General features: G+C 45.3%; 1 protein-coding gene across 1 annotated transcript in view; it reads right to left on the bottom strand.

Annotated features, from left to right (window-relative positions):
* The window catches only part of LOC134936140 (A.superbus venom factor 1-like), a 251,373-nt gene that overhangs the window by 86,023 nt on the left and 138,293 nt on the right, over nucleotides 1-27,057 (bottom strand). The window contains exons 20-23 of the mRNA XM_063931057.1: nucleotides 14,266-14,405; nucleotides 13,880-14,092; nucleotides 11,430-11,496; nucleotides 8,633-8,719 (exon numbers count right to left, since the gene is read on the bottom strand). Coding sequence (XP_063787127.1) covers nucleotides 8,633-8,719; nucleotides 11,430-11,496; nucleotides 13,880-14,092; nucleotides 14,266-14,405 — 507 coding nt within the window. The remainder of the gene's footprint in view (nucleotides 1-8,632; nucleotides 8,720-11,429; nucleotides 11,497-13,879; nucleotides 14,093-14,265; nucleotides 14,406-27,057) is intronic.

Genomic DNA, 27,057 nt, shown 5'->3' with positions numbered 1-27,057 from the left:
GAGAGGGATGCAAAACAAATGAACTAACAGACAGACTGGGAAATATGACATCACGTACACAGAAAGTGATAGGGTAACAAAACCAACACAAAGTGAACAGATAAGCCCAGAGGCTAAGAAACTGGGTGTCTCCCTAGTATTACAAATGCTCAGATGGAAAAAGCAAGATGTTGTGTTTTAATACGTAGAGAACCCGAAATGCTGTTGCTAAGGGCAACAGCAAAACCCTAAAGGGTTACCAACGGGTGTGGCAGCAAACTCCTTGGTCAGAGATGGAATAGTAGACACAAGGAGAGTCTCCACAATCCTATTTCTCACTTGCAGGGCACAGGTTCAGCTTCCTGCCACTAAACTGACACATGGACGCCCTGCACAGTGAGAGAGGATTAAGCATGCAGGTCTGAAAGTACAGCCACAAACCTGCTGGGTTCACAGAATAGCAAAAGAACTTCAGCAGGCTAAACGACTGACTCCAGTCTTACTGCTAGGTCTGGATTGGCAGAGTGTAGTACCAAATCTCCAGGCCTATTTGCAGTAAGCAATAACAAATACAAAGCTACACAGTACTGGCTAACTCTCAGGAACTGACCAACCAACAAAGATTCAGCAGCATCTGCTTAATCTGAGAAGAGGCCTTATAAAGCAGGTGCTGTCCACGCCCCACTCAGACCTCACAGACTGTGAGCACAAAAACCAGCACCGGATCCCCTGCCTGTAACCACTGCACAGCAAAAGACCCGAACTGGAGTATCAGCTGCGCTCAGGTTACTCCACTAGCACTTGTCTCCCGGTTGCCATGACGACGTGGCAGCACAGGGCAGGAGACCCTAACACCGACAACCACCGATGCGCGGCTCGCGGGACGTTAACGACCCTTGCTTATCTGTGGAGCATGTATGCTCAATTTCCACTATGGTCGTTACCGACCAGAGACGTCGTTGAATGTGTATGGTGTGAAAGACCAACGACCAACGACCAAGCCACTGTTCACCAGCCCTGTTCCCAGCTTATTATTTTAATAAACTGTTCAGCTTGGATGCTTCAACGATGAATGGTCTATGGTCTTTGGTCTTTCGTCTTTGGTCTTTCGTCTTTGGTCGTTGGTAGTGTGTATGCCCATGTCATTTGCTCAGCTGTTCAAGGGAAGTTCAAGGGAAGTCGTTAACGATGGTCGTTAACGATGTGTGCATCGTCAAGTGTGTATGGGCCTTTAGATAGCGCAGCAAATTCTGTTGAGCTTTACAATTGGAAACAACAGTGATAAAACAAAACTGGATAATAACAGAGAGACACAGAGGTAGTAAGGCCCTGTTTGCAAGCTTACATTATATAGGGAAAGAAACATTGATACAAACAGAGCCGGCCTTAGCTATAGGCATGCTAGGCATTTGCCTGGGGCATTCAAGCATGTCTAGGGGCATCCAAGCATGTCCCTGCAGTATCTCATGCTAGGAGGGACAGTCTGCAAACTAACTGTTACTTTTCAAATGTATTCAATCAGTACTTGTATACCCTGTTGTTTACATTTGTCAAATAGAATGCACACTTTCCCTTAAAGTTTGTTAAACTCCCTCCGACATGCTTGAATGCCCCTGACTTGTGAGACATTAGACAGAAGAAACCTGGTAACTGCAATTCCTGAACATGTGACATTTTCACTGCCTATATAAGGTTATTACTAGATGGCTCCTTATGATACCACATGTGTATTTTTGAAGACTGCTTCACATAAATCTGACATCACCTATACTGCTTGTGCACATGGGAAAGGGGGGCCTGCCATCCTGTATGTGTCTCTTTTCCCTGTGCAAACCCCCAGGTGTCTGCAGGGACATAACATGGGCAGTGTTCTCCCCACACTTTATTTCCTAGTCAGTCCATGCTGTAAAATTCCCCTGCCATCCAGTACTGTAACATGGTCAGTAAGTTGCGTTGCACAATTTCTATATAAAACATCAGTGCAACGTGACTTTCAGACATGTCAGACTGGAGGGCAGAGCATATTGCTCCCACAGTATAAAATAAAGGGCATGCAGCTGCTGGGAGTAACGGACACCAGTGTTATGATTCCAGCACTCTGGTCTGAGGAGATCTTATTGCGAGGACCGGAGCACTGGAACATAATGCTGGGGAAGGGAGCGGGAATGGAAAATAGCCCCTTGCGCCCTAACTCCGTTGTCTCGCCCGTGCTGTCAGAAATCCCCTGCAAGACTATGGTTGCTTGAGCCCATGGCAGCCACGTTTGAAGGGCGGATTATGTCTGCCTAACTCCGATGCCCCCCCAGGTCTTAATGAGAGACAAAGGGAAATCCAAGACAGGGTGATAACAAGGGGCCCTCTGACTAAACAACCAGGCCAGGGGCTACAAGCTAATTTAAAACTAGAATATGTGCGGAAAAACCGCCAGGGAAAAGGACAACCAAAATATCCACTTGTCCACTTCTCCTACCGCCGAGTTCCAGAGAGGACTTGTGGAAGCGGAACCCTCCGCAAATGCTCCAAAGACAGAATCTATAAAGATAAAGCGGCTGAGCCGCAACACACGGCAGAGCCGCAACTCACGAAACACCACTCGATATTCAAAGGTGATCAGTCAGGACTACTGGGAACCAAACGACTTCCTGGGAAGAGATGACAACTCCCGGATACAGGACTTCTGAGGACAGGAATGACCGGATACAGCAGGACTGGAACAGACTCTCAGCAAACCAAAGCAGCATGCAGGAAGCTATTACCAGCGTCTGAGAGAAGCACTGAGAAGGTATTTAGCAGGGGGTCCTCCAATCAGCTGTTCAGAGCCTGATTGGTATCAATGCCGTGCAGCTGCCTTGCTGCACGGCCAGAAGACAAGTGTGTGTGCGTGTGTAACTTGACCCTGCAACGGGGAACGCGGTCCGCCCGTGGCGTCCCCGTTGCTAGGGTCCGGGCGGCTCACCGCACCCGGCGTCTAGCGTTGCTAGGGAGCCGGCGGCTAAACACGCACGGCGTCCCTAGTTGCTAGGCGCCGGGCCGCGCGGACATTGCGGACCCCGGTGCCTAACAACCAGCAAACACACTGAACAGTGAAGAGAATGGACCGTTGCTACATGTTTGATACTGGTCGTTTTGTATAACCAGCAACTGTGGCAGTATCTGGACATTGCTGCTATCTGTTTCCAATGAGCAAGCGAAAATATAGGGTGAGGCTTTCAAAGGATGGCATACCCTGTGGTGCCCCTTTAACGGGTGTGAGCGCAAGCACACACACACACCCATCCTGCCACCCCATCTTACAAAATACAGTCATAAGTTTGATAAAAAAAAAGCTACTAGCATTACTTATGTGGGGCATATGTGTCAAGTGCATTATTGTGTGGAATTATGTGTACTTTGGGCATTACAATTGTGGGGCATATGTGTAAGGGGCATTACTGTGTGGCATTATGTGTATAATGGGCATTACTAATGTGGGGTATATGCGTAAGGTGCATTACTGTGTGGAATTATGTGTATTATGGGCCCTACTGTGTGGCATTATGCAGGGTTGAATTGGCCCACAGGGTAACCACCCGGTGGGCCCCACTACCTGAATGTTGCTGGGTCAGATGCAGAACTAGCGGCGGTGCTAGGGGGCACCAGACAAAATTTTGCCTAGGGTATTAAATTAGCTAGGGCCGGCTCTGGATTCACAAGGATGGATGTTAGTTATTGCATAATGGTCCACCAAATTACAGAGACTCTTGGTGGGCTGTATGCAATAGTCACATAAAAATGTTGGCCTGGGGTCAGGAGGATGGGAAAGTGAATAAAGATAAAATATGTGAGGACATTTGGACTGCACAGTGGGGATGCAATTGGATAGGAAACTTTATGAAGGATATGCGGGCGGTTCCATAATTTTATAAGCTTTGCTGAAGAGGGGAGTTTTCAGGGAACGCTTGAAGGTTTGGAGACTTACTGTTGAATGCCCTCCCATTCATGGGAGGGTATTCCACGGAATGGGTGCGTCCCAAAGAAAGTCTTGCAATCATGAATGGGAATGAATAATGAGTGCGGTTGAGTGACATAGATCTTGTGAAGAGCGAAGAGGTTGGGTGTGGAATTATTTTGTGATAAGCAAAGATATGTACATTGGTGTAGTTTGGTTAATAGCATTGTGTGTGAGTAATTATTGAATATGATAGAATACAGGTTACCAATGGAGGGTCGAAAGAGTGGATCCGGAGGCAATGAATGTCTAGCGAGGAAGATTAGCCTTGCAGCGGCATTCAGAATGGATTTTAGTGGTGAGAGTCTTTTTGGCAAAACCGGTAAGAAGACTATTGCAATAATCAAACAGGGCAGTAACAAGGAAAGGCTCAGTTGGTCTATAACCTGGAAAGTAGCCATAATTGAGTGACAGAGTGGTACTGACAGATCGCAAGTGTCTACATCTCCATTATTATGAACTCACATGCTTACAGATTGTAAGACTTTACCAGCCACCAGATGTTGTCCCATTATTGGAGATGGGATCATTGCGCAACTCAGACAAGCAGCAGATTATTTTTATTATTATCCTTTTTTTATATGGCGCCACAAGGGTTTCGCAGCACCCAATTACAGAGTACATAAACAAATAATCAAACAGTAAAACAGCAACTTACAGTTGATGACAGTATAGGACAAGTACAGGGTAAATAAACATAGTTACATCAGCAGATGACACTGGAATAAGTATCAGGTGGCAGAAGACTGCTGGATTTGGTGCAGTTGAAGATTATTAAAAGTAAGGAAGGATAGATGGGGTACATAGAGAGCGTGGAACAGAGGGTTAGGATGAGATTTGGCTGGGTTTGGTGAAGAAGTGGGTCTTGAGAGCCCGTTTTAAGTTTTGTAGAGAGGTGGAGAGTCTGAGGGGGAGAGGTAGGGAATTCCAGAGAAGTGGTGCAGCACGTTAAAAATCTTGGAGGTAGGAGTGGTAGGAAGTAATCCGTAGGCAGGAGAGTCGGCGTGCATTACTAGAGCGAATAGGATGGGGGGGGAGTGTAAAGGGAGATAAGGTCAGAGATGCAGATGGGAGAGGAGTGGGTGAGGGCTTTGTAAGCGAGTGTGAGAAGCTTGAAATGGATTCTGAAAGGGAAGGGGAGCCAGTGAAGGTCTAGTAAGAGAGGAGAGGTGGACGTAGTGCGTTTGGCGAGGACGATGATCCGGGCAGCAGCATTGAGGATAGATTGGAGTGGAGAAAGGTATTTGTCAGGTATGCCAGTCAGGAGGAAATTACAGTAGTCCACTCTGGAGATGATCAGTGAGTGGATAAGAGTCTTAGTAGCATCCTGGGTCAGAAAGGGTCTGATCGTGGAAATATTTTTTAGATGAAAATGGCCGGTTCGTGAGAGGTGCTGATTGTATGGTTTGAAGGAGAGATGATAGATAAACTACCCATATAAAGCACCTAAGTATTTATCTTGTTGATAAATTGTTGCCTTGCAGGTGACTGCATCCTTAAATACTCAGTGCCCACCAAAAATGGGATCTGTGCAATATGGTATGAGTGTGTGTGATCACATTGGCTACAGGTATGGTTTGATGGTACTGTATATAGATTAGAGATGCACAGTTTGATTGATTTCTCCATATTTCACCAAATTATTCTAAGTTCAGATCTTTCTTATTGGCTATCCAGAACACACAAGGGCCCTCATTCCGAGTTGTTCGCTCGCTAGCTGCTTTTAGCAGCTGTGCAAACGCTAAGCTGACGCCCTCTGGGAGTGTATCTTAGCTTAGCAGAAGTGCGAATGAAAGGATCGCAGAGTGGCACCAAAATATTTTCAAGCAGTTTCTGAGTAGCTGCAGACCTACTTCTAGCTTGCGATCACTTCAGACCATATAGTTCCTGTTTTGACGTCACAAACACGCCCTGCGTTCGGCCAGCCATGCTTGCGTTTTCCCTGGCATGCCTGTGTTTGTATCTGACACACCTGCGTTTTTCAGCACACTTCCTGAAAACGGTCAGTTCACACCTAGAAACGACTGAAAAGCTTTGTTAGACCTTGTGTGAAAGCACTACGGCTGTTGTGAAAGTATATCGCGCGTGCGCATTGCGCCGCATATGCATCCGCAGAAGTGCTGCTTTTTTGCCTAATCGCTGCAATGCGAACGAAAACAGCTAGTGAACAACTCGGAATGACCACCAATAGCCGGATAACCAATAACAGATCCAGGTCAAAACCATTCCAAACCAATACAAACCAAACAGCTAATTTCTTATATAGATGTGTCCAGTGCTAATTTTGTAGAAAAAAAGGTTCAGGAACTGTGGGCAAGGCAGAAGTGAGTGGTGATTTGGGTGGAGCTACTAGAGAGGTGGGGCATAAATTGGTGCATAAACTTTTTTAACACATAATGCCCCTTGCTGTGCCGTATATAAACATAATATCCTCAGCAGTGCGATATATTCACATAATGCCCTCAGCAGTGCCATATATACACATAATGCCCTCAGCAGTGCCATATATACACATAATGCCCCCATCAGTGCCAGTTACAAATTGCCCCAGTAATGCCAGATACACAATGCCCCCAGAAGTGCAGTATATACACATAATACCCTTAGCAGTGCCATATATTCACATAATGCCCCCAGCAGTGCCAGATACAAAAATTCCCCAATAGCCCCAGTAGTGACAGTTACACAATGCCCCAGTAGTGCCAGATACACAATGCTTACAGAAGTGCCAGATACACAATGTCCCCCATCAGTGCCAGTTACACAATGCCCCCAGTAGTGCCAGTTACACAATGCCCCCAGCAGTGTCATTTACACAAAGCCCCTCAGCTGTGCCAGTTATACAATGCCCCCTAGCAGTGCCAGTTACACAATGCCTCTTAGCTGTACCAGTTACACAATGGCCCTGCTGCCACTCCTCCAGCTGATACCGCTCCTCCTTCTTGCTACTGCTATCACTGCTGCTCCTCCTGCTGTAACTGCTGCCACAGCTTCCTGAGCCTGTTGGGAGGAAAGCGCAACTCACACCTGTCCCGCCCCTCACTGTGTCCCGTCTCCGATGGCCATTTAAAATATGGCGCCGGCATGTGAGCCAGTCAAAGCTCGTGGGCTGGCAGCCAATCAGAAGGCGGCCCATGAGCTCTCATTGGCTGATGGCCAAGCCACATTTTAAATGGCCGCTGAAGACAGTGACACAGTGAGGGGTAGGAGAGACATGTGCTGCGCTCTCCTCACATCAGAAATGGGAAGCGGCGGCAGCGGTGATGGCGGCAACAGCAGGGCAGGCTAGGCTGCAGACATCCCGGAATAACATTCCTGATGACATCATTTTAGAAAAGACCTTCAGGAACGGCGTTCTGGCCCCAAAATAGCCATGAATGTGTCCATATACACTTATCCTCAGATCACACCAAATAGTCCAAATAGACTTTAAGTCACGCCATGACCTTGTACTTTTGTACAAAATTTTATCAAATTGGTATCACTGATGTGATAAAATAAAAATACATGTGTACTCTGACCACTGGTGCTGGCAGTGGCATCACAGGGTGGGTGCGAGGGGTGCGGCCCACACCGGGTGTCATCTGCCGAGGGGTGACACCAAAGTGCCGGCTCCTGCTCAGTGAATGGAGCCGGGTGCTGCATTGTAACATTAGGAACAGCAACCCAGCTTCTATCACCATGCAGGAGCTGGCACTGCAGACACGCCAGTCTCTGGGGGCAGGCCACAGCTCCCGGACCCCTGGAGTGACGAACATGTGGGTCGGGGCACTTAGCCACACACCCCTATAGCGAGTTGCCCTGCGAAGCCATGCCCCCTGTCGCACCAGGTACAAAAGAGGTCAGTGATGCCTCTGGGTGCTGGCACTTTGTTGTGGTAAACCTGTGACTTTATACTAATTCCTTTGCAACATAAATACTAATCTTAACTGCCTAGCACACTATAAGACACTTTGGATACAGATAGAATGTAAATAATATGCTAACTCCAGAAAAAAGCACAAAGTTCCAGAGCCTCTAAAGGAGCTTAAAGAGACACCATGCATCTCGCTCCATGTGGGGCAAAAATAGTAGGTGTATAAGTACACATCGGTTTGACCAATTGTAGTGCAGGAATAAGTGAACATATTATTGTACTGTTACAATCAGTGGCAGCTCTTTCCCTTTTACGTGAGCAGGGTTCCTTACTGTTCTGTGCCTGCCAAGTACATTGCACATGCACAATGGATCCAACAGGGACCACAACCGATGAATGCACACAAACACATGCTCCTAAGAGCTACATTGGCTGCAGCCACTAGAAGCCAGGTAGGGCTGATGGAAATGTTTAGAGTGGCTTCCCATTGAAAGTGATCTCTCTGCTGATGTTGGTCAGGGACTTCCTATCTGGAGTTTGATTAGAAGATAAGACGCCTAATAGGAAGTAACTGCCACCACCAGAGAAGATTCGCTGGCTCACTGGTGGTGAATGGTTTTACTGAGGGGGAAGGGGGGAGGGCACTGTAGAATCCTATATATGCAGTTACAGTTTAATAGTAGTTCAACCAATATTATTAGAGCCCAAAGAACTAGTTTCCATCAGCCAAAGGCCCAGTGCTAAGATGTACCCAAAAATGTATAAGGTGTTACATATGTAATGTTTTGTCACCAATGCTTTTACATTACCTTGAACGGTCACAAATGTTTCAACACGAGTCCCAGGTACAACATTCTTTGCACTCATTGGACCAATGATCTCTTGTTGCACTCCATCTGTGAGGAGCAAACACCAAGAACTATAAAATACTGTATGTGATGGGAAAAATCCAGGTATGCAGTGTTCCCCATATGGCATTGATGATTAGGTAATTAGGTAAACATTTTGATACAAGTAAATTAAATACATTGAATGAAGCATAAGGAGATTACATTTATTTCCTTTCCTACACTCTGTACCCATGCAATTCCTGTCAATTCCATCTCTGTAATCAACAAACAAAATATGTATGTAATGCATTTCACAAAAGGGGTGCAGCTTAAATTTGCTTGTGGTGATCACCCACCATGGTCAAGATCTACTTTTCCATCTCTGTAATGCTTCCAGGATCTGGCCCTACATCACCCTGTATAAAGATTTACTGTACTTTTAAGCATGTTGGGGCGGAATGTAGGAGACTTCTTTTGCTACTTTGAAACCAACCCTGAGTTGATCCTTTGACCATGACAACAGCTTAAATCTCAGGAAATCCATGAGGTGGACATGTGCTGGGCACCTTTAAGGCTGTTTTATGCATACTATAGTACTACAAATGGGTCCTAGAATGGAGACTAAGAGTAAACCAGATCAAGATTTTATCCAATATGTAGTTATAAGAGTACATATTGGGAAAAGTATTGCTGGGCATGAGACCACACTTTGGCTTTATGTTCTTCACATGTTCTTGTTTTTACTTGTTTAGAAAACAGTGGAAAATGTAATGGAGAAACATGCAGCTGCAGCTGGTATTTATCCCAAAGTTGTTGCTCATACTGTATATAGAGTTTCTTCTAAACAGGAACACTTGACTTTTGTGTTCATCCTTAACCCTGCTGCCCATTTACTTTTCCTCTCTCATCATAGACCACTCTTCCAGTTACTCCATTAGCAGAGCCAAAACTAGGATTTTCGTCACCCGGGGCAAGGCAGTAATTTGGCGCCCTCCCCCAAAAAAATACAAAGCACGAAACAAAAAACAAACCCTATCAGACTAAAATTATCAGATTATCAAAAATTTTGAAAAAAGGGGATACTACCGGACAATATTCCCCTATGTGCCTCAAATGCCCTATGTGTTACATTCCCCACGAGCGTGTTCAACTACATGCTCCACTGTGTGTCCCCATACATTGCACTATATTATAACACTTCATCAATGCACTATATTCCCCTATCCACTGCACTACATCACTATACTACATCTCCTACACGCTGAACTACATCACTACACTACATGCCCCTATGAACTACACTAAATACCCTATATGCTACACTACATCACTACACTACATCCCCTTATATGCTACACTACATCAGTGCACTACATGCTCCTATATACTGCAATACATTACTACACTACATAACCTATATGGTACACTGTATCACTGTACTACACCCCCAATAAGCTACGTCAAATCTCACATCTGGGAGGCAAAGCGGAGGTGATACTGCTAACACAGTGCACTTCTATAGCTTGTACGGTACACCACACGCTAGTCGCAGGACTGCACGGCAAAGAAGAGCATTTAAGACAGAAGCCGAGATAGGAGAGATCCCAGGTACTGGAGCTCACCCGCACAGCATCGGAGCCAGCTGCGGACAGACAGGTGTGTCAGATACATTGTCCTGGGAGCTGTCTACTGTCTCACTGGAGCAGCACAACACTGCCAGTTAAAAAAACCAAAAACAAATCCTGCTCCTCTGTAACCCCTTGGCGCCCCCTCAAATCCTGCACCCAGGGCACATGCCCCCTTATCCCCCCCTAGTTACAGCCCTGCCATTGGTTAACTGTTTCGCACAGGATCAAATTCTAACTCCTCTCACTCACCTATAAAGCCCTCTTCTAAAACCATTTCCATTCTCATTTCCATTCAAACTCTCCCCATCCCATTTTGTTTTGCCAATTAACACCTCCTATATCTCCTATGCCACTTTCTCAAGCATCGTCCTATGGCTAACAAGACTTGCCTCTAATTTTCCAGCATTTAGGTATGCCCCTAAAACAGTTTTCTTTCTTCAATCCTATAAACCCTTTGCCAAATGGCAAGGAAGATTTGCTTTGCAGCTGCATTCAGAATGGAATGTATTGGTGATAGTCTTTTTTGGCAAGACCGGTAAGAAGACTATTGCAATAATCAAACAGGGCAGTAAGGCTACACAAGGAAAGGCTCAGTTGGTCTATAACCTGGAAAGTAGCCATAATTGAGTGACAGAGCGGTACTGACAGAGCGGAAGTGTGTACATCTCCATTATTATGGCATCAGATTTGTAGGACTTTACCAGCTGTCTGAAGTTGTCACATTAGTGTGGATGTGATAATTGTGCAAGTTAGTCAAACAAGGCTGCAGGTGACTGCATCCCTAAATACTCAGTGCCCCCCAAAAATGGGATCTGTGCATTACGGTATGACTGTTGGCTACAGGTCTGGTTAGAACTTATATAGATTAGAGATGCACAATTCGGTTCATTTCTCCATATTTGGCCAAATTAACCTAACTTCGGATCTCCTATGCCAAATGCTAAAACCTCTTATTTCCCCATCTTCGCTCCAGTCTCCCTCCAGTATCTACAAATCCTTGAGAAACTCTTGTGAGCAAGACCCTCTCTACTTCATATTCTTTATTCAATCATGAAATGTGTGTACTATAATTCTGAAGACATATTAATGTTATAATAATTATCAAGAAGTTGTGTTGAGAATAACAAGCATATAAAGAGAGAGCTTACCAATGCCTTTGACCTGTGGCTCCAGTGTCACTGATTTTAGACTTGTTATAACACGAATGCCTTCTGGCTGAAATAGAATATACAGAAGTGAGTTCCCCTTGTAGATGATAAGTGATTCAGTTAAAATTGAACTGTGTCCGAAATTATTTTGGAGATACATTGAAGATATATTTCAAAACTACAACTTTAATATTGATAAGAGAGGTTTTAAAATAGATGTGTGAATACAGGGGTACCTGACTTAGCCCTTTCTCTGCACTGGAGACATCCACTGGGCTAGGGTACTGAGCAGCGTATGCCATAACCCTGGAGGCATGGCCATGTTCCCTCCCCAAAAAAATCAAAATAAAACACTGTGGGGGTAAATCAGAGTTGATCGCAGCAGCAAATTTGTTAGCAGTTGGGCAAAACCATGTGCACTGCAGGGGGGGCAGATATAACATGTGCAGAGAGAGTTAGATTTGGGTGGGTTATTTTGTTTCTGTGCAGGGTAAATACTGCCTGCTTTATTTTTATACTGCAATTTAGATTTCAGTTTTAACACACCCCACCCAAATCTAACTCTCTCTGCACATGTTATATCTCCCCCCCCCCTGCACTGCACATGGTTTTGCCCAACTGCTAACAAATTTGCTGCTACGATCAACTCTGAATAACCCCCTGTGTGCGGTGCAGTGAATCAGCACTGTAGGCTACAAAGCGGTTGCCCTCATAATCTGCCCCTGGTCCCCATGGGCTCTTCCCACAGGCCTGGAAGATCTCACAGTTGGTGAGAGCTGGATCCCAGTAACATTTTTATTCATTTATTAACATATCATGGTGCTTAATTGGTTGACTAAACATGTATGCTTGACATACATTTTCCTTTTTAAGGACTACGGAATGACGGACCATTGCGGTTGCGGGGGGTGGCGCGGGGAGAACAGTGTCGGGTTGGCGTTAAATTGCGGTTGCAGCTGCTGAGCAGGCCATTCTGCATGCTGGGTGGCCTTGGCCAGGGGTGGGCGGTCCTCTGCATGCGAAAGAAAGGATTGCAAATTCTGCTTTTTTAGCTATTAATTTGTTGGACATTTAAAACAAAAATATTGTGTGCTCGGTTTTTTACCATCTTTTTTATGCCATGTATCAGACACATCCTACTGCAATATCAGTGACTCTCGTACACCTTTATCCACAAGGGTCAGATAACTAGTGATTATAGTTGTTTCTAATACTTGTATAAACATTCTACTGGATTGCAGAAACATCATCTAATTACAGTATGTGATCATTGTATTGCATTTTTTTGTTTTCTATGTTTATTGCATTCAATTTATAATTATATTTGGTTATGTATATGCAATACAATTGTTAATGCTTTGTATCAACACTAGCATTACTTTTTATCTTTGGGTATATTGTATCCAAGAACTATAGTTGCATATCAACATTAAGGGGGTAATTCAGACTGCAGTCTGAATTACTTTGCGGAGTGCGCACGCGGGCGCACCCAGTGCGGTGCTAAAAGCATCTCACTGGCTGTGATCGCGTCTACCTGATTGACAGGCAGTGGCGGTCACGGGGTGGGAGGGGGCGTATCAATGGCGTTAGAACACTGTTGGCAGCGCGCGGTCCGGACAACGGAAGCATGTCCGGCCCATTGGGGGTGATGTCACATGCAGCTGCTGTGACCCGGAACGCGGCAGATAGCTCCCTAAATTTAGCACATCTACGATCAACTCTGAATTACCCCCTAAATCGAGTAATGGTTTTAAGGTCCCAATATACTGTATACCAGTGTCATTTTGCCTCATGAAATCCTGATCCTGTGTAAGCCAAACAGGTAGGGACATTACTAAATTTAGAAAAAATGACATCATTATTATTATTATTATTATTATTATTATTATTAATTTATTTTAATTGCACCATAAAGTGTCCAGGGTACTATACAATAAAAACAAACTACATACATATTGCAAAAATACAAAAAAAAATAGCAAAGAAAATGTAAATATTAGAAGAATAACTATTGATTATTAAACCAAGAGTTTAAATGATAATTGAAATGAGTGAGATAATTGGATGAAACGTTAATGAATTGTATGGGTCAGCTTTGCTACATTCCACTCTATTGGAATGTGGGTGAGGATGGCTATAAAAACACTCTATGCAAAAGTGGCAAGAAAAGTGAAAGTGGAGGGGCGGGTGGGGACTGGAGAACCCATAGTATTATTATACCCAATGGTATCCATGACATACCTGCCTACAATTCCAATTTATTGCATTGCCCTACCAGGAAATTATGTAAATGTTGGCAGGTATGTGCTGTATTTAAATAAAAAATCTGGAAATGACTTTCAGATGTAATAAGGAGCTCTTGAGCTTTAATTGTAACAATCGTCGATATATTAACTTCATGAAATGTTTATTTTTCCTGTATTTTCAAAAACATCTGCGCACATACTCACCACAACCTTTAGCTTCTTCCGGACACCATCAGACACAAACATTTCATAAACAGACGCCTTCACCTCCACATCATGCAGACCCAGCTCTAGTGGGACAATGATGAAACTAAGCGCATAGGAGGAGTGGGATCTGACCTCTACCGTCTGTCGGAATGGTGACATAGCTGTGGATAGGCTGCAGAATTTCTCATTGTAAAGCAGCTCCGATCGTACCTGTGGCCAACACATGAAATGTCCAGTAAACACAGGGTGTCACTCGTGTGAAAATGCCACAAGATTGGAAAAATAACCTATGCAGGACTTTGGTAACAGACACTGTAATAATGATTGGACCTATGTTATAATTAATTACAAGTGGCTCATAAACCCTACAATCCAGCCCGTACCTTGATGTCACTATTGCCATAGTTGTAGAGAATGGCTCGGATCTCCACTTGCTCATTCATCACCACAGAATATGGCAGTTTCAAGTCAATGAAAAAGTCCTTCATTACCAGGATCTCATAAGGCTTGGCCACACAAATACCTGTATCAAGATAATGATCATTTTTATTCTGAATCACAAATGTAATACACCATATATAACATACATTTTAACACACTCCATATTAGGATATTAAATGGACATAGTTAATTTTTCCAGTTTCATGTGATAAATCTGGCCCTGTGTTAGATCCTGCATTCCAAATTTAAGGTATAGGTGCAACATCATGCAAGGGGCTGAGTGATAAGAATAGCAGGTAGAAGTGCTATATTGGTACTTGTAGATAAGTAGATGTTCTTACTGGTGGTAGCATCAATTAACTAGTGACCAATGAGTGGCAAGACAGCAAATGTGGTATGATATACCAATGGGCAAGGTCCTTATTGATGCAATAACATCATCATCATCATCAGGAAAGGGTAGGAGATATCAGTCTTCATTTAGTAGCATTTAAAATTATGTTACAGGTTGAGTATCCCTTATCTGAAATGCTTGGGACCAGAGGTATTTTGGATATTGGATTTTTCTGTATTTTGGAATAATTGCATACCATAATGAGATATCATGGCGATGGGACCTAAGTCTAAGCATAGAATGCATTTATGTTTCATATACACCTTATACACACAGCTTGAAGGTAATTTTAGCCAATGGGGGTCATTCCGAGTTGTTCGCTTACTTGCTAGTTTTAGCAGCCGTGCAAATGCTATGCCGCCGCCAACTGGGGAGTGTATTTTAGCTTAGCAGAAGTGCGAACGCTTGTGCAGCTGAGCTCTGCAAAAACAGTTTGTGCAGTTACTGAGTAGCCCTGAACCTACTCAGCGTTTGCGATCACTTCAGCCTATTCATGTCCAGATTTGATGTCATACACCCGCCTGCGTTTTTCCAGACATGCCTGCGTTTTTGTAACCACTCCCTGAAAACGGTCAGTTGACACCCAGAAACGCCCCCTTCCTGTCAATCTTCTTGCGCCCATCAGTGCGAAGGAAAACTTTGCTAGAACCTGAGCACAACCACAATGGGCTTTGTACCCGTACGTTGCGCGTGCGCATTGCGGGGCATAAGCATGCAAAGAAATGCTGTTTTTTCACCTGATCGCTGCGCTGCAAAAATCGGCAGCGAGTGATCAACTCGGAATGACCTCCATTATTTTTAAAAACTTTGTGCATTAAACAAAGTGTGTGTACATTCACACAATTCAATTATGTTACATATACACCTTATACACACAGCCTGAAGGTCATTTAATACAATTATTTTTTAAATAGCTTTGTGTATTAAACAAAGTTTGTGTACATTGAGCAATCAGAAAACAAAGGTTTCACTATCTCACTCTCAAACAAAAAATTCCGTATTTCGGAATATTGCGTATTTCGGAATATTTGGATATGGGATACTCAACCTGTATTACCAAAGATAATGTATTGGTTCCATGCTATCCCATATGCTGTACCCCATAAACATTTAGAGTCCCGGAAAACAATGATGGTTTCATACAGTATATGTGGCGGAAGAGGGCTCCTTGCCTGACATTTCATTGGATGATCTGCACTAAGGGGGTCATTCCGAGTTGATCGCTCACTGCGAACAGGTTACTACTGCGCATGCGTATGCACCGCAATGTGCACGCGTGTCGTACGTGTACAAAGTGTATCGTTGCTGTGCGATGGATTTAACGAAGAATCCATGCGCACAGCCGATCGCAAGGAGATTGACAGGAAGAAGGCGTTTGTGGGAGTCAACTGACCGTTTTCTGGGAGTGTTTGGAAAAATGCAGGCGTGTCCAGGCATTGTCTGACGTCAATTCCGGGACCAAAAAGACTGAAGTGATCGCAGCAGCTGAGTAAGTCCAGAGCTACTCAGAAACTGCAAAAAAAAATTTCGTCCCGCTCAGCTGCACACACTTGCAAAGTGAAAATACACTCCCCTGTGGGCGACGACTATGCGTTTGCACGGCTGCAAAAAGTAGCTAGCAAGCGATCAACTCAGAATGAGGGCCTAAGTGACAAGGGAACTTATATTAGGAGACTGATAACCATATTACCCACTCCTTCCTAATTGTGTACCACACCCCCATAGTACATTTATGAGGTGCACCAGAGAGTCTGAATATGAGGGATAATACCATGTTTTTTCTCCTTAATCTAGACGGCAAGCAGAAATTTTCATCTTGACCATGATCTACAGGCTTTCAAGCATTCATTTGGACTGTTGTGAATAATGTATCTTGTGCATATTACTGAATAATACTAAACATGCTCCATAACTCTGGCCCTCATTCCGAGTTGATCGCTCGCAAGGCGAATTTAGCAGAGTTACACACGCTAAGCCTACGCCTACTGGGAGTGTATCTTAGCTTCTTAAAAGTGCGACCGATGTATTCGCAATATTGCGATCACAAACCTCGTAGCAGTTTTAAAGTAGCTTCAGACTTACTCTGCCTGTGCGATCAGTTCAGTGCTTGTCGTTCCTGGTTGACGTCACAAACACACCCAGCGTTCGCCCAGGCACTCCCACCGTTTCTCCGGCCACTCCTGCGTTTTTTCCGGAAACGGTAGCGTTTTCAGCCACACGCCCATAAAACGCCGTGTTTCCGCCCAGTAACACCCATTTCCTGTCAATCACATTACGATCGCCGGAGCGATGAAAAAGCCGTGAGTAAAAATACTTTCTTCATAGCAAAGATACTTGGCGCAGTCGCAGTGCGAATATTGCGCATGCGCACTAAGCGAAATTTCACTGCGATGCAATGAAAAATACAGAGCGAACAACTCGGAATGAGGGTCCCTGTTATTTTTTTTTATTTTTTTTTTGTGAGGTACCATAATATTCCTGGTTAAAAATGTGTTGCAAATTAGTAGTGTATTAGAGAAAAAAACATTACAAATGTTTGTCTTTGCAAAAAACACAATGCTTCCCCCACCCCCCCCCAAAAAAAATGTAGCCCATACTAAAAAGAAAAGTGGTGCAAGATGGAATTGTCCTTGGGCCATCACACCCACCCTTATGTTGTCTATTGAAAAGGACATGCAAAGTTTAACAAACTAAGAGCATCAGTACTTCAACTGCTTTTGTGGCCTAAGGGCCTAAGCATGAGTCGTAGATTTGCGAAAATTCGCAAAGCTATAACTCCTTCCACTAGCATACGGGGGGCCACCCAGCACAGGGCGAGGAAGCCCCACATGCTAGGTCCCCCTGCTAAAATGCAAAGAGCTTGCATTTTAGGGTAGACCCCTTCCTTTGCAGCCTAGTTGCGAAGGCAGATGCAGGGCCACCATGTTTTGGGCCGCAGCAGCTGCATGTGATGTCACGCAGCCATTGTGGCCCACCCCGGAAACGGTCCAGACACGCCTTTGTTGTCTGGGCCCCTCCTCTGTTGTCTGGGCCCCTGCACCCCTCCAACGCTGCATCGACGCCCACAAAACGCCATGACACTGTCCCGTCACTGCCCCCGGCTGGCACTTAGCGATTGAATGTAATCACAATTTAAGTCCTCACGTACGTGCAGAAGTGCAGAAATTGCCAAATAGCGATTTCCGCACTTCAGCGTATGAAGCTGAATCAGGGCCCAAGTGCTTGGCTTGTTTGGAACCCACAAAACAAGCTGCCAATGGACTTATGACAGCTAATAGTGTTGTTAATCATCTCTGCATTTGGAAGATGTCCTTGTCATCCTCTCCTCATCAAAGTTAATATCATCCTCACACAATATTAGCTCATTCCAACTGGAATCCACCATTACAGAAGTTTCTGTACTTTGATGTAATTGGTGGGCAAGGTCTTCCTCGTGGAATTTGTCATTTATTTTTATGAACATATACTTTTCCACATTACTAAGAAGTAGTCCCCTATGCCGAATGCTCAAAAGGTTCCTGGCTGCGCTCAATGGGGGTAATTCCAAGTTGATCAAAGCAGGAATTTTGTTAGCAGTTGGGCAAAACCATGTGCACTGCAGGGGAGGCAGATTTAACATGTGCAGAGAGAGTTAGATTTGGGTGTGGTGTGTTCAATCTGCAATCTAATTTGCAGTGTAAAAATAAAGCAGCCAGTATTTACCCTGCACAGAAACAAAATAACCCACCCAAATCTAACTCTCTCTGCACATGTTAAATCTGCCTCCCTGCAGTGCACACGGTTTTGCCCAGTTGCTAACTAAATTCCTGCTGCGATCAACTTGAAATTACCCCCCATGGTTTTGCCCAATTGCTAACAAAATTCCTGCTGCGATCAACTTGGAATTACCCCCAATACTCTTTCCGAGTACACACTGGAGGATGTGCATCTTAAGTAATGAAAATCTAGTTTGTACAAGGGGCTCCAAAAAATGTTCCCTCCCAATATTCAAAGGGACTGTCTGACATGCTAATTTGTACATTGTTATTAAAATAATCATCTACCATTCATATGGATGTTAACAGTAACAGCTTAAGTCGTGGTAGAGGGGCAACTATTTTAGGCAATTCTGTTAGGCCTGTTCAGATATCATAATAATGTTGTTTTCACTCTGGTGTATCTATTAACTCATCCTCATCACCAGTGGGTCTCTGTATGTTTTGTTTTTTTCATGATAGCAGCAGTTACAGGAGATACTGAAAAAGGAGATGGCATTATTATTATTAATATTATTATTATTATTATTATCCTTTATTTATATGGCGCCACAAGGCTTCCGCAGTGCCCAATTACAGAGTACATATGCACTAGGGAGGCCAATCCTGGGATCAGGATCGGCGGGATCCCGGGATTTAGGCCCAAAAACGTCCGGGATTCAATCCCGGGATTGGAAGCTCCAATCCCGGGGATTGAGGGATCAGCGTTGAGCATCCTCAGGACGCTCAGACGCTGTCCGGCTCCCTCCTCCTGTCTCCCCCTGCGCAGCGTGACCTGTGACTGTGAGGTCACGCTGCACTTTCAGCAGCCGCCGAGCCGGAAAGTACGGCGGACTTCACCCGCCGCCTCCTCCCGGCTCACCCTGTACTCATCCACTGCCTCCTCCCTGCTCCCCTACACTCACCCGCCGGCTCCGCTGCACTCACCCGCCGGCTCCTCATCACCCGATACCTGGCTGTGCAGGTACGGGGGTTTTTTATGTCTGCTGGGTGGGAGGAGCGGGGCGTGGGGGGCAGCTGGACACAGTCTAAAGCCAATCCCGGGAATCCCGGGATTGACCATTTTTCAATCCTGATACCCGGGATTGAAAAAATGGCCCGGTATTGGCTTCCCTAATATGCACATAATCAAAACAGGAAAACAGTGACTTACAGTTGAAGACAATAAAGGACAAGTACAGGGTAACTAAGCATAACTACACCAGTAAATGACAGAGATAACTTCCAGGTGGCCAAAAAACTGCGTGATTTGGGCAGTTGAGGATTATTAAAGTAAGAAAAGGATAAGTACATGAGGGAAGAGGGCCCTACTCATGAGAGCTAACATTCTAAGGGGAGGGGTAGACAGACAGGGGTGACACAGATGGGGTACATAGAGAGCGTGGAACAGAGGGTTAGGATGAGATTTGGCTGGGTTTGGTAAAGAAATGGGTCTTAAGAGCCCGTATGAAGTTTTGTAGAGAGGTGGAGAGTCTGAGGGGGAGAGGTAAAGAATTCCAGAGGAAGGGTGCAGCACGTGAAAAATCTTGGAGATAGGAGTGGGAGGAAGTAATCAGAAGACAGGAGAGTCGGCGTGCATTAGCAGAGCGAAGAGGACGGGTGGGAGAGTAAAGGGAGATAAGGTCAGAGATGTAAATGGGAGAGGAGTGGATGAGTGCTTTGTAAGTGAGTGTGAGAAGTTTGAATTGGATTCTGAAAGGGAAGGGAAGCCAGTGAAGGGCTTGTAGGAGAGGGGAGGTGGACGTAGTGCATTTGGTGAGGAAGATAAGCCGGGCAGCAGCATTGAGGATAGAATGGAGTGGAGAGAGGTATTTGTCAGGGAGGCCAGTTAGAAGGAGATTACAGTAGTCCAGTCTGGAAATAATCAGTGAGTGGATAATGATCTTAGTGGCATCCTGGGTGAGAGAGGGTCTGATCCTGGAAATGTTTTTGAGATGAAAATGACAGGTTTGTGAGAGGTGCTGAATGTGTGGTTTGAAGGAGAGGGAGGAGTCAAGGATTACACCAAGACAGCGTACTTGGGGGCTAGAGGAGATAGTCGTGCCATCAATGCATAATGAGATTGTGGGAGGTGAGGTTGTGCGGGAGGGTGGGAAGATGATCAGCTCAGTCTTAGACATGTTGAGTTTAAGAAAGCGCTGGGACATCCAGGAAGAGATAGCAGAAAGACAGTTAGAGGTACGAGTGAGGAGAGCTGTGGAGAGATCAGGGGAGGAGAGGTAGATTTGAGTGTCATCGGCATAGAGTTGATACTGGAAGTTAAAAGAACTAATGAGTTCACCTAAAGAGGATGTATAGAGAGAGAAAAGGAGAGGACCAAGAACAGAACCTTGGGGGACACCAACAGTTAGTGGAAGTGGGGGCGAGGTAGCATCATGAGAGGAGACAGAGAAGGAACGATCAGTGAGGTAGGAGGACAGCCAGGAGAGGGCAGTATCGCGTAGACCAAGAGAGTGAAGGATTTGCAGAAGGAGAGGGTGGTCCACAGTGTCAAAAGCAGCAGAGAGGTCAAGAAGAATAAGCAGAGAGTAATGGCCCTTAGATTTGGCTGCATGTAGGTCATTGCAGACTTTTGTGAGGACAGTTTCAGTGGAGTGGAGAGAGCAGAAACCAGACTGGAATGGGTCAAGCAGTGAGTGAGAGGAATGAAAGGCAGTGAGGCGATTATAGACAATACGCTCAAGAAGTTTGGAGGTAAAGGGGAGGAGAGAGATGGGTCGATAGTTGGAGAGAGTGTTAGGATCAAGGGTAGGTTGGCATCATTTAATTTCCCACTTGAGATGACAACATATTTACAAAGAATTCTTTGTATCTCTTAAGATTTGTGTCAATTGGAAAGAAATACATTGTATACAACTTAAATTGGGATCAAGCATGGTTGACAAACTGTAGTGATCCAATTGCAAGATGCTGACGATCCTATGGTCCTGGTGAAGTGAATATAGAGCATACTTAGCAGAGTTGCTTCATTTCATCTCATCCTTCAGCTTCTATAGCTGCTTTTTCAGTCGGTTAATTAAGGGAATCAGCTAACGCAGGCTGACAGTGTCTCAACTCACTTCATTGGTTACTACTTAAAATGGTTTCAGTACTGTATCTTGAAAACAATGGAAAGTATTCTTCACTAAAGCACATTTCCCCTCCTCACCCTATGTCATTGTCACAAAACAAGCATGTACAGCGTTGCCCCTGCTAGAAGCTCTTTCACCTCTCCTTCTCCAGAATGACATGGCCACATGTCTGTGCTGGTGGCCACCATCCATTTTCCATCACCTCTTACAGTGGCTGCAGTGATCAGCATCCCACATGGAGCCAGCGCTGTGTACCGCCATCTTAGGTCATGTCACATGTCTGCAGGAGCACCAATGGAGTAGGAAGGAAGTTGCATCAGTGGTGAGCAGCTAATCATCTAAGACTTATGTGTATAAAGCTCCTTCAGTAGCATTTTCTGTTGTCGATGGTTTGTTGTCTACAGACCTACTGAGACCTCTGCTGAGTATCTCTGTCTAGCAGTCTGCTTCTTGACTCTTGTGCAGTTGTCACCTTAGCAATCACTGACTCCATCCTGTAATCCTGAGCAGCTGGCCAAGGTCCAGCAATACTGTATAGCTCTGCACACTGGCATCTAAGTCTGAGTAGCTGGTCATGCTCCAGCAATCCTGCATAGCCAATACTGCTCATCAACCTGGTATCTAAGTCTGAGTAGATGGTTGTGTTCCAGAAATCCTGTATAGTCGGTACTGCTCTGCAACATGGCATCTAATTGTTACAATCCGCTGCCAGGATTTCTGACAGTCAGAGCAGTTTCTTGTCCTGGCTGTTGCTAGGCTGCCAGTATTGTGGAGACATTCAGATGCAGCCAGTCTGTAATCAAGCTCTCATTGTGTTTGCAGCTCAGTTGCAATTTAGTCTGCAATCAAGGAAGCTGGCTTGCATTGGTTTCCCTTCCTGTTAAGCATTCCCTGCCAGAGATACTGTAGTCTGTTTCTTGTGTACTGTCTGTTTGGTTCCATCCTGCTCCCAGTCTCCTGTCTCATCAAAGCCATTTAAGTGTGCTACTCATCTGCATTCTTGATCAAGTACCTTCTAGCCTGCTGTGATTGTGACCTCCAGCCTGCACCCAGACATATTACCAGCCTGTGGTCTAGCTGCATTACCAGGCTGCGGCCTAGCTGAGTTACCAGTCTGCAGCCAACCATGTTACCAGCCTGCAACCCAGCCGCATTAACAGCCTGTGGCCTTATGGCATTATCAATCATCTGTATTTCAGTCTACAGTTCAGCTGCACTACCTGTAGCCAGTCGCTAATCCTGCCTGTGCCCAGTAGTATACAAGTCAGTGGTACCCATACATACCAGGGACTCTTACTATCTTGTTCAGCTTTTATGGCAGCATATCACCATCACTACCTGTGGACCACTCACACTCTGGTGTGCGATCATATCTGCGGAATTACCATCCCAACTGGCAACAGGAAACTGTCCTGCCTGTTGTCCACCTGCTGGCATATTAATACTCACCAAGTCCATTGCTAGGTATTCAGATTCAGTCTTTGCCCTGATCAAGGTTGCCAGCTCAGGTAGGTCCCATCTGTGTACCATCTGCGACTTCAGGTGTTAGTAAGATAAACCTGCACTGTGCCAAGAAGACAGACCTCGCCGCAGCCTAAGTACCGGTGTGCCTATTCAGTCACTAAGGGAACAGCCATCCTATGTAGCAGGTACTGCTCCACATCACAGCATCTGAGCCTAAGTAGCCAGTTTAACCCAGCAGTCCCTTGTGGTTGGTATTGCTCCACATTCCAGCACCTTAGTCTCCATGTTCCAATCGTCCGGTGAAGCTAGTCCTGCTTTGCATCCCAGTCCTAAGTAATCACTACATCATTCCATCTTTCTTCACTCTCCTATCCTGCATGAAGAAGAGTTACATTAAGCCACCTATCTTTCAACCCAGTCTTCCACGCTCCACTCCCGTGGCAACTTCTAGATTAAACCCACAAACTAACAGTCATGGCTTGTGTGTAGGTTTGGATGGCTTGTTGCTGTTCCTCCATTCACTGAAGCATATAAAGGATGGAATTCTGAGTAACTACTATTGAACCTCTTGCTTCAGTTGGTGGCAAGGCAAATGGAACTGTTCTTGCAGCCACTGCAATCCTCTACATATGGTTGCTGAAAGCCAATAATGTCCAGAAATCTTTTGGGCTACAGACAGCATATACTGCATAAACCTGTCATTTAAAAATAAAATCTGTACCACCAAGTTTATTGGGTGCAGTTTATTCAAATACACCCAATTGTAATGCTTTGACAATGTAAGTTGCAATACTGGAAATTACAAATCCTGAGGAGAGTCCTAGTGGGGCAAACCATTTTGCTATGACATCCCTCAGTTTTTCTAACTGGTTGACACCATTATTCCTCTTATTAAGGCCGGTGATACAGAGAGTAGCCTGGTGTGAATGAGCTGACATTATTGGCCGGATTCAAATGATATCGCACCTAAAATGATGGGAGATCACGGGGTGATATGCAATTGTGCCACGTTATCGCACTGATCACGCTCATTCCAGTCTGGTTTAGGCACGTCAAGCGCCTAAACTAATGGGCGCGATCGTGAAGAGACCTGTTTGGGCGGCCAAACAGGTCTCTTCAAACACATTTCAGCTCGCTACCTCAGGGGGTAGTGAGCTGAAATAAAGTTACCACGCCCGTCGTCAGTAACATTAAAAATACCACTGGTGGGTGCGATAGGGGGCGGGAGGGAGGGTGAAAGATTTGAATCTGGCCCTTTGTGTTACATACTACTGCTCCTGAAAGCAATACACCTACCCAGTAACCTGACACAGCCATGTAATCTTCAGATTGACCAGTACCACTTGTCTACATATCTGTGGTTAACAGGGTACAATGGCATTTTCTAGGCCAAAAAATAGGTATTTTTTCATCCTTTCGGTACAGGCGAGGAATTGCTGTTCCGATAAAATACAGTTGAGATGGAATTTGGTATCGAGGACACAGGATCTCAATTCACTGTCTAAAACCAGCGGCATTGATTTCAGATATTGGACACAGATCTTATCTCTAACTAGCTTAGCCATCATGACTTCAGTGATCCACTGTGCAACAATATGGCAGCTTTCATAATTGCTTTCTCTTGCAAAAGATTATTTCACAGTAAATTGTTGTTTAAAACTAAGTCTTTTTTCTCTCCTCCTGGCTAAAGATTCACCCCAGCAGCAGCAGCAGTATTAACCCTAGTGTGCAAGGATGCTTCTGAGAAACGGGATCCGGTCTGAAGATCGACAGTGTCTAGGTCGACAATGTTTAGGTCGACCACTATAGGTCGACAGTCGCTAGGTCGACATGGATGGAAGGTCGACAGGGTTTTTAGGTCGACATGTGCTAGGTCGACAGGTCTAAAGGTCGACATGAGTTTTTCACATGTTTTTTGGGGGGGATTTTTTCATACTTAACGACAGTGGCGGTTCTTGCCACGGGCAAGCGGTACTTTTGCCCGGGGCGCCGCCTTCCGGAGGGCGCCGGCGCCATCCGGAGGGCGCCGCGCCAGGGCATGATCCGCCACTGTGCCCCCGCAGTGCCCTGCTGTGCCCCCCCCGCTTTGAAGGGAACCAGACGCGTAGCGTCTAGTTTCCCTTCGTTGAGAAGACCTTAGTTGTGCGGTGCGTGATGACGTCATCGCGCACCGCACAGCAAAGGTCCTCTCCATGAAGGGAAACTAGACGCTACGGTCTAGTTTCCCTTCATGTAGAGGACCTTTGCTGTGCGATGCGCGATGACGTCATCGCGCACCGCACAGCATAGTGGCACAGACACTAGGGGTCATAATTGACCTCTAGTGTCTATGCTGTTCTATGGGAGAGACGTAATAACGTCTCTCCCATGGATCGAAGAGAGGAGAGGAGAAGAGCGGCGCCGCCGGCAGAGGGGGTCTGCAGCGGTCTGGATCAGGAACGGGGATGGTAAGTATACTTTTTTTTTTTTAAATTATTTCAGCATTGTGACCACGCCCCCATTTGAAGCCACTCCCATATATTTTGCCCGGGGCGCCACAAAGCTAAGAACCGGCCCTGCTTAACGATCCACTTGGACTACGATTGGAACGGTAAAGTGTGCCGAGCGAAGCGGTAGCGGAGCGAAGGCACCATGCCCGAAGCATGGCGAGCGAAGCGAGCCATGCGAGGGGACGCGGTGCACTAATTTGGGATCCTGGTCACTTTACGAAGAAAACGACACCAAAAAAAAATCCTCATGTCGACTTTTAGACTTGTCGACCTAGCACATGTCGACCTAGAAACCCTGTCGACCTTCCATCCATGACGACCTAGTGACTGTCGACCTATAGTGGTCGACCTAAACATTGTCGACCTAGACACTGTCGATAAAACGAACCACACCCCTGAGAAACATGGATAGGAGAGGAGTCTGTTAGCCATTCCAAATAGGACGCAGGAGGACTACCTCCTATCATTAATGTGGAGATTGATGGTGAAGGTGTTGGAAGTGGAGATTGCATGTGCTAGGATCCAGCTTAGAGCTGGGAGCCAGCTAATTCTGGAATGCTTGGTATTATTATTTAGCTGCAAATAACAGGATAAAGATTCCTAATGGCTAATGGCCCTCATTCCGAGTTGTTCGCTCGTTCTTTTTCATCGCATCGCAGTGAAAATCCGCTTAGTACGCATGCGCAATGTTCGCACTGCGACTGCGCCAAGTATCTTTGCTATGAAGAAAGTAATTTTACTCACGGCTTTTTCATCGCTCCGGCGATCGTAATGTGATTGACAGGAAATGGGTGTTACTGGGCGGAAACACGGCGTTTTAGGGGCGTGTGGTTGAAAACGCTACCGTTTCCGGAAAAAACGCAGGAGTGGTCGGGGAAACGGTGGGAGTGCCTGGGCGAACGCTGGGTGTGTTTGTGACGTCAAACCAGGAACGACAAGCACTGAACTGATCGCAGATGCCGAGTAAGTCTGAAGCTACTCTGAAACTGCAAAGTAGTTTGTAATCGCAATATTGCGAATACATCGGTCCCAATTTTAAGAAGCTAAGATACACTCCCAGTAGGCGTAGGCTTAGCGTGTGTAACTCTGCTAAATTCGCATTGCGACCGATCAACTCGGAATGAGGGCCCATGTCTCTACCTCTACTTACTTTGGTTTAACTAAAAAATGTTGTCAGAATACGGGTAAAAATAATTCACACAAACGACGTGGATTTTTGGTCTTATGCCCAGACATGACAATTGCCTTCTTTTGATCAACGTCAAGAACTGCTGCAACTGGTGGCTGACCTACAGTACTTTGACACAAACAACATCCTCATCAACAACCTCATGAGCGTCAGATACACAAATGTCCCCCTCATCCTGTTACACTCCACAGTAGAATGCTCAATTTCTACAGCACGATCTTTACTTGTGCTGCTCATCCCCACATTTTCAGTGGGTGAAGAAATGGAAGGGGGCTTCTCTATGAGTATAGCATAAGAAATGTCAGGCTCATAGCACTCATGAATACCATTAGACTCTCCTTAGGAATTTGTGAACACAGTTTCTTCTTCAGA

Source organism: Pseudophryne corroboree, chromosome 6 (assembly GCF_028390025.1).
Source record: "Pseudophryne corroboree isolate aPseCor3 chromosome 6, aPseCor3.hap2, whole genome shotgun sequence".
Taxonomy (NCBI): domain Eukaryota; kingdom Metazoa; phylum Chordata; class Amphibia; order Anura; family Myobatrachidae; genus Pseudophryne; species Pseudophryne corroboree.
The sequence above is the reverse complement of the archived record's forward strand: the minus strand, read 5'-3'. Positions and strand labels throughout refer to the sequence as shown.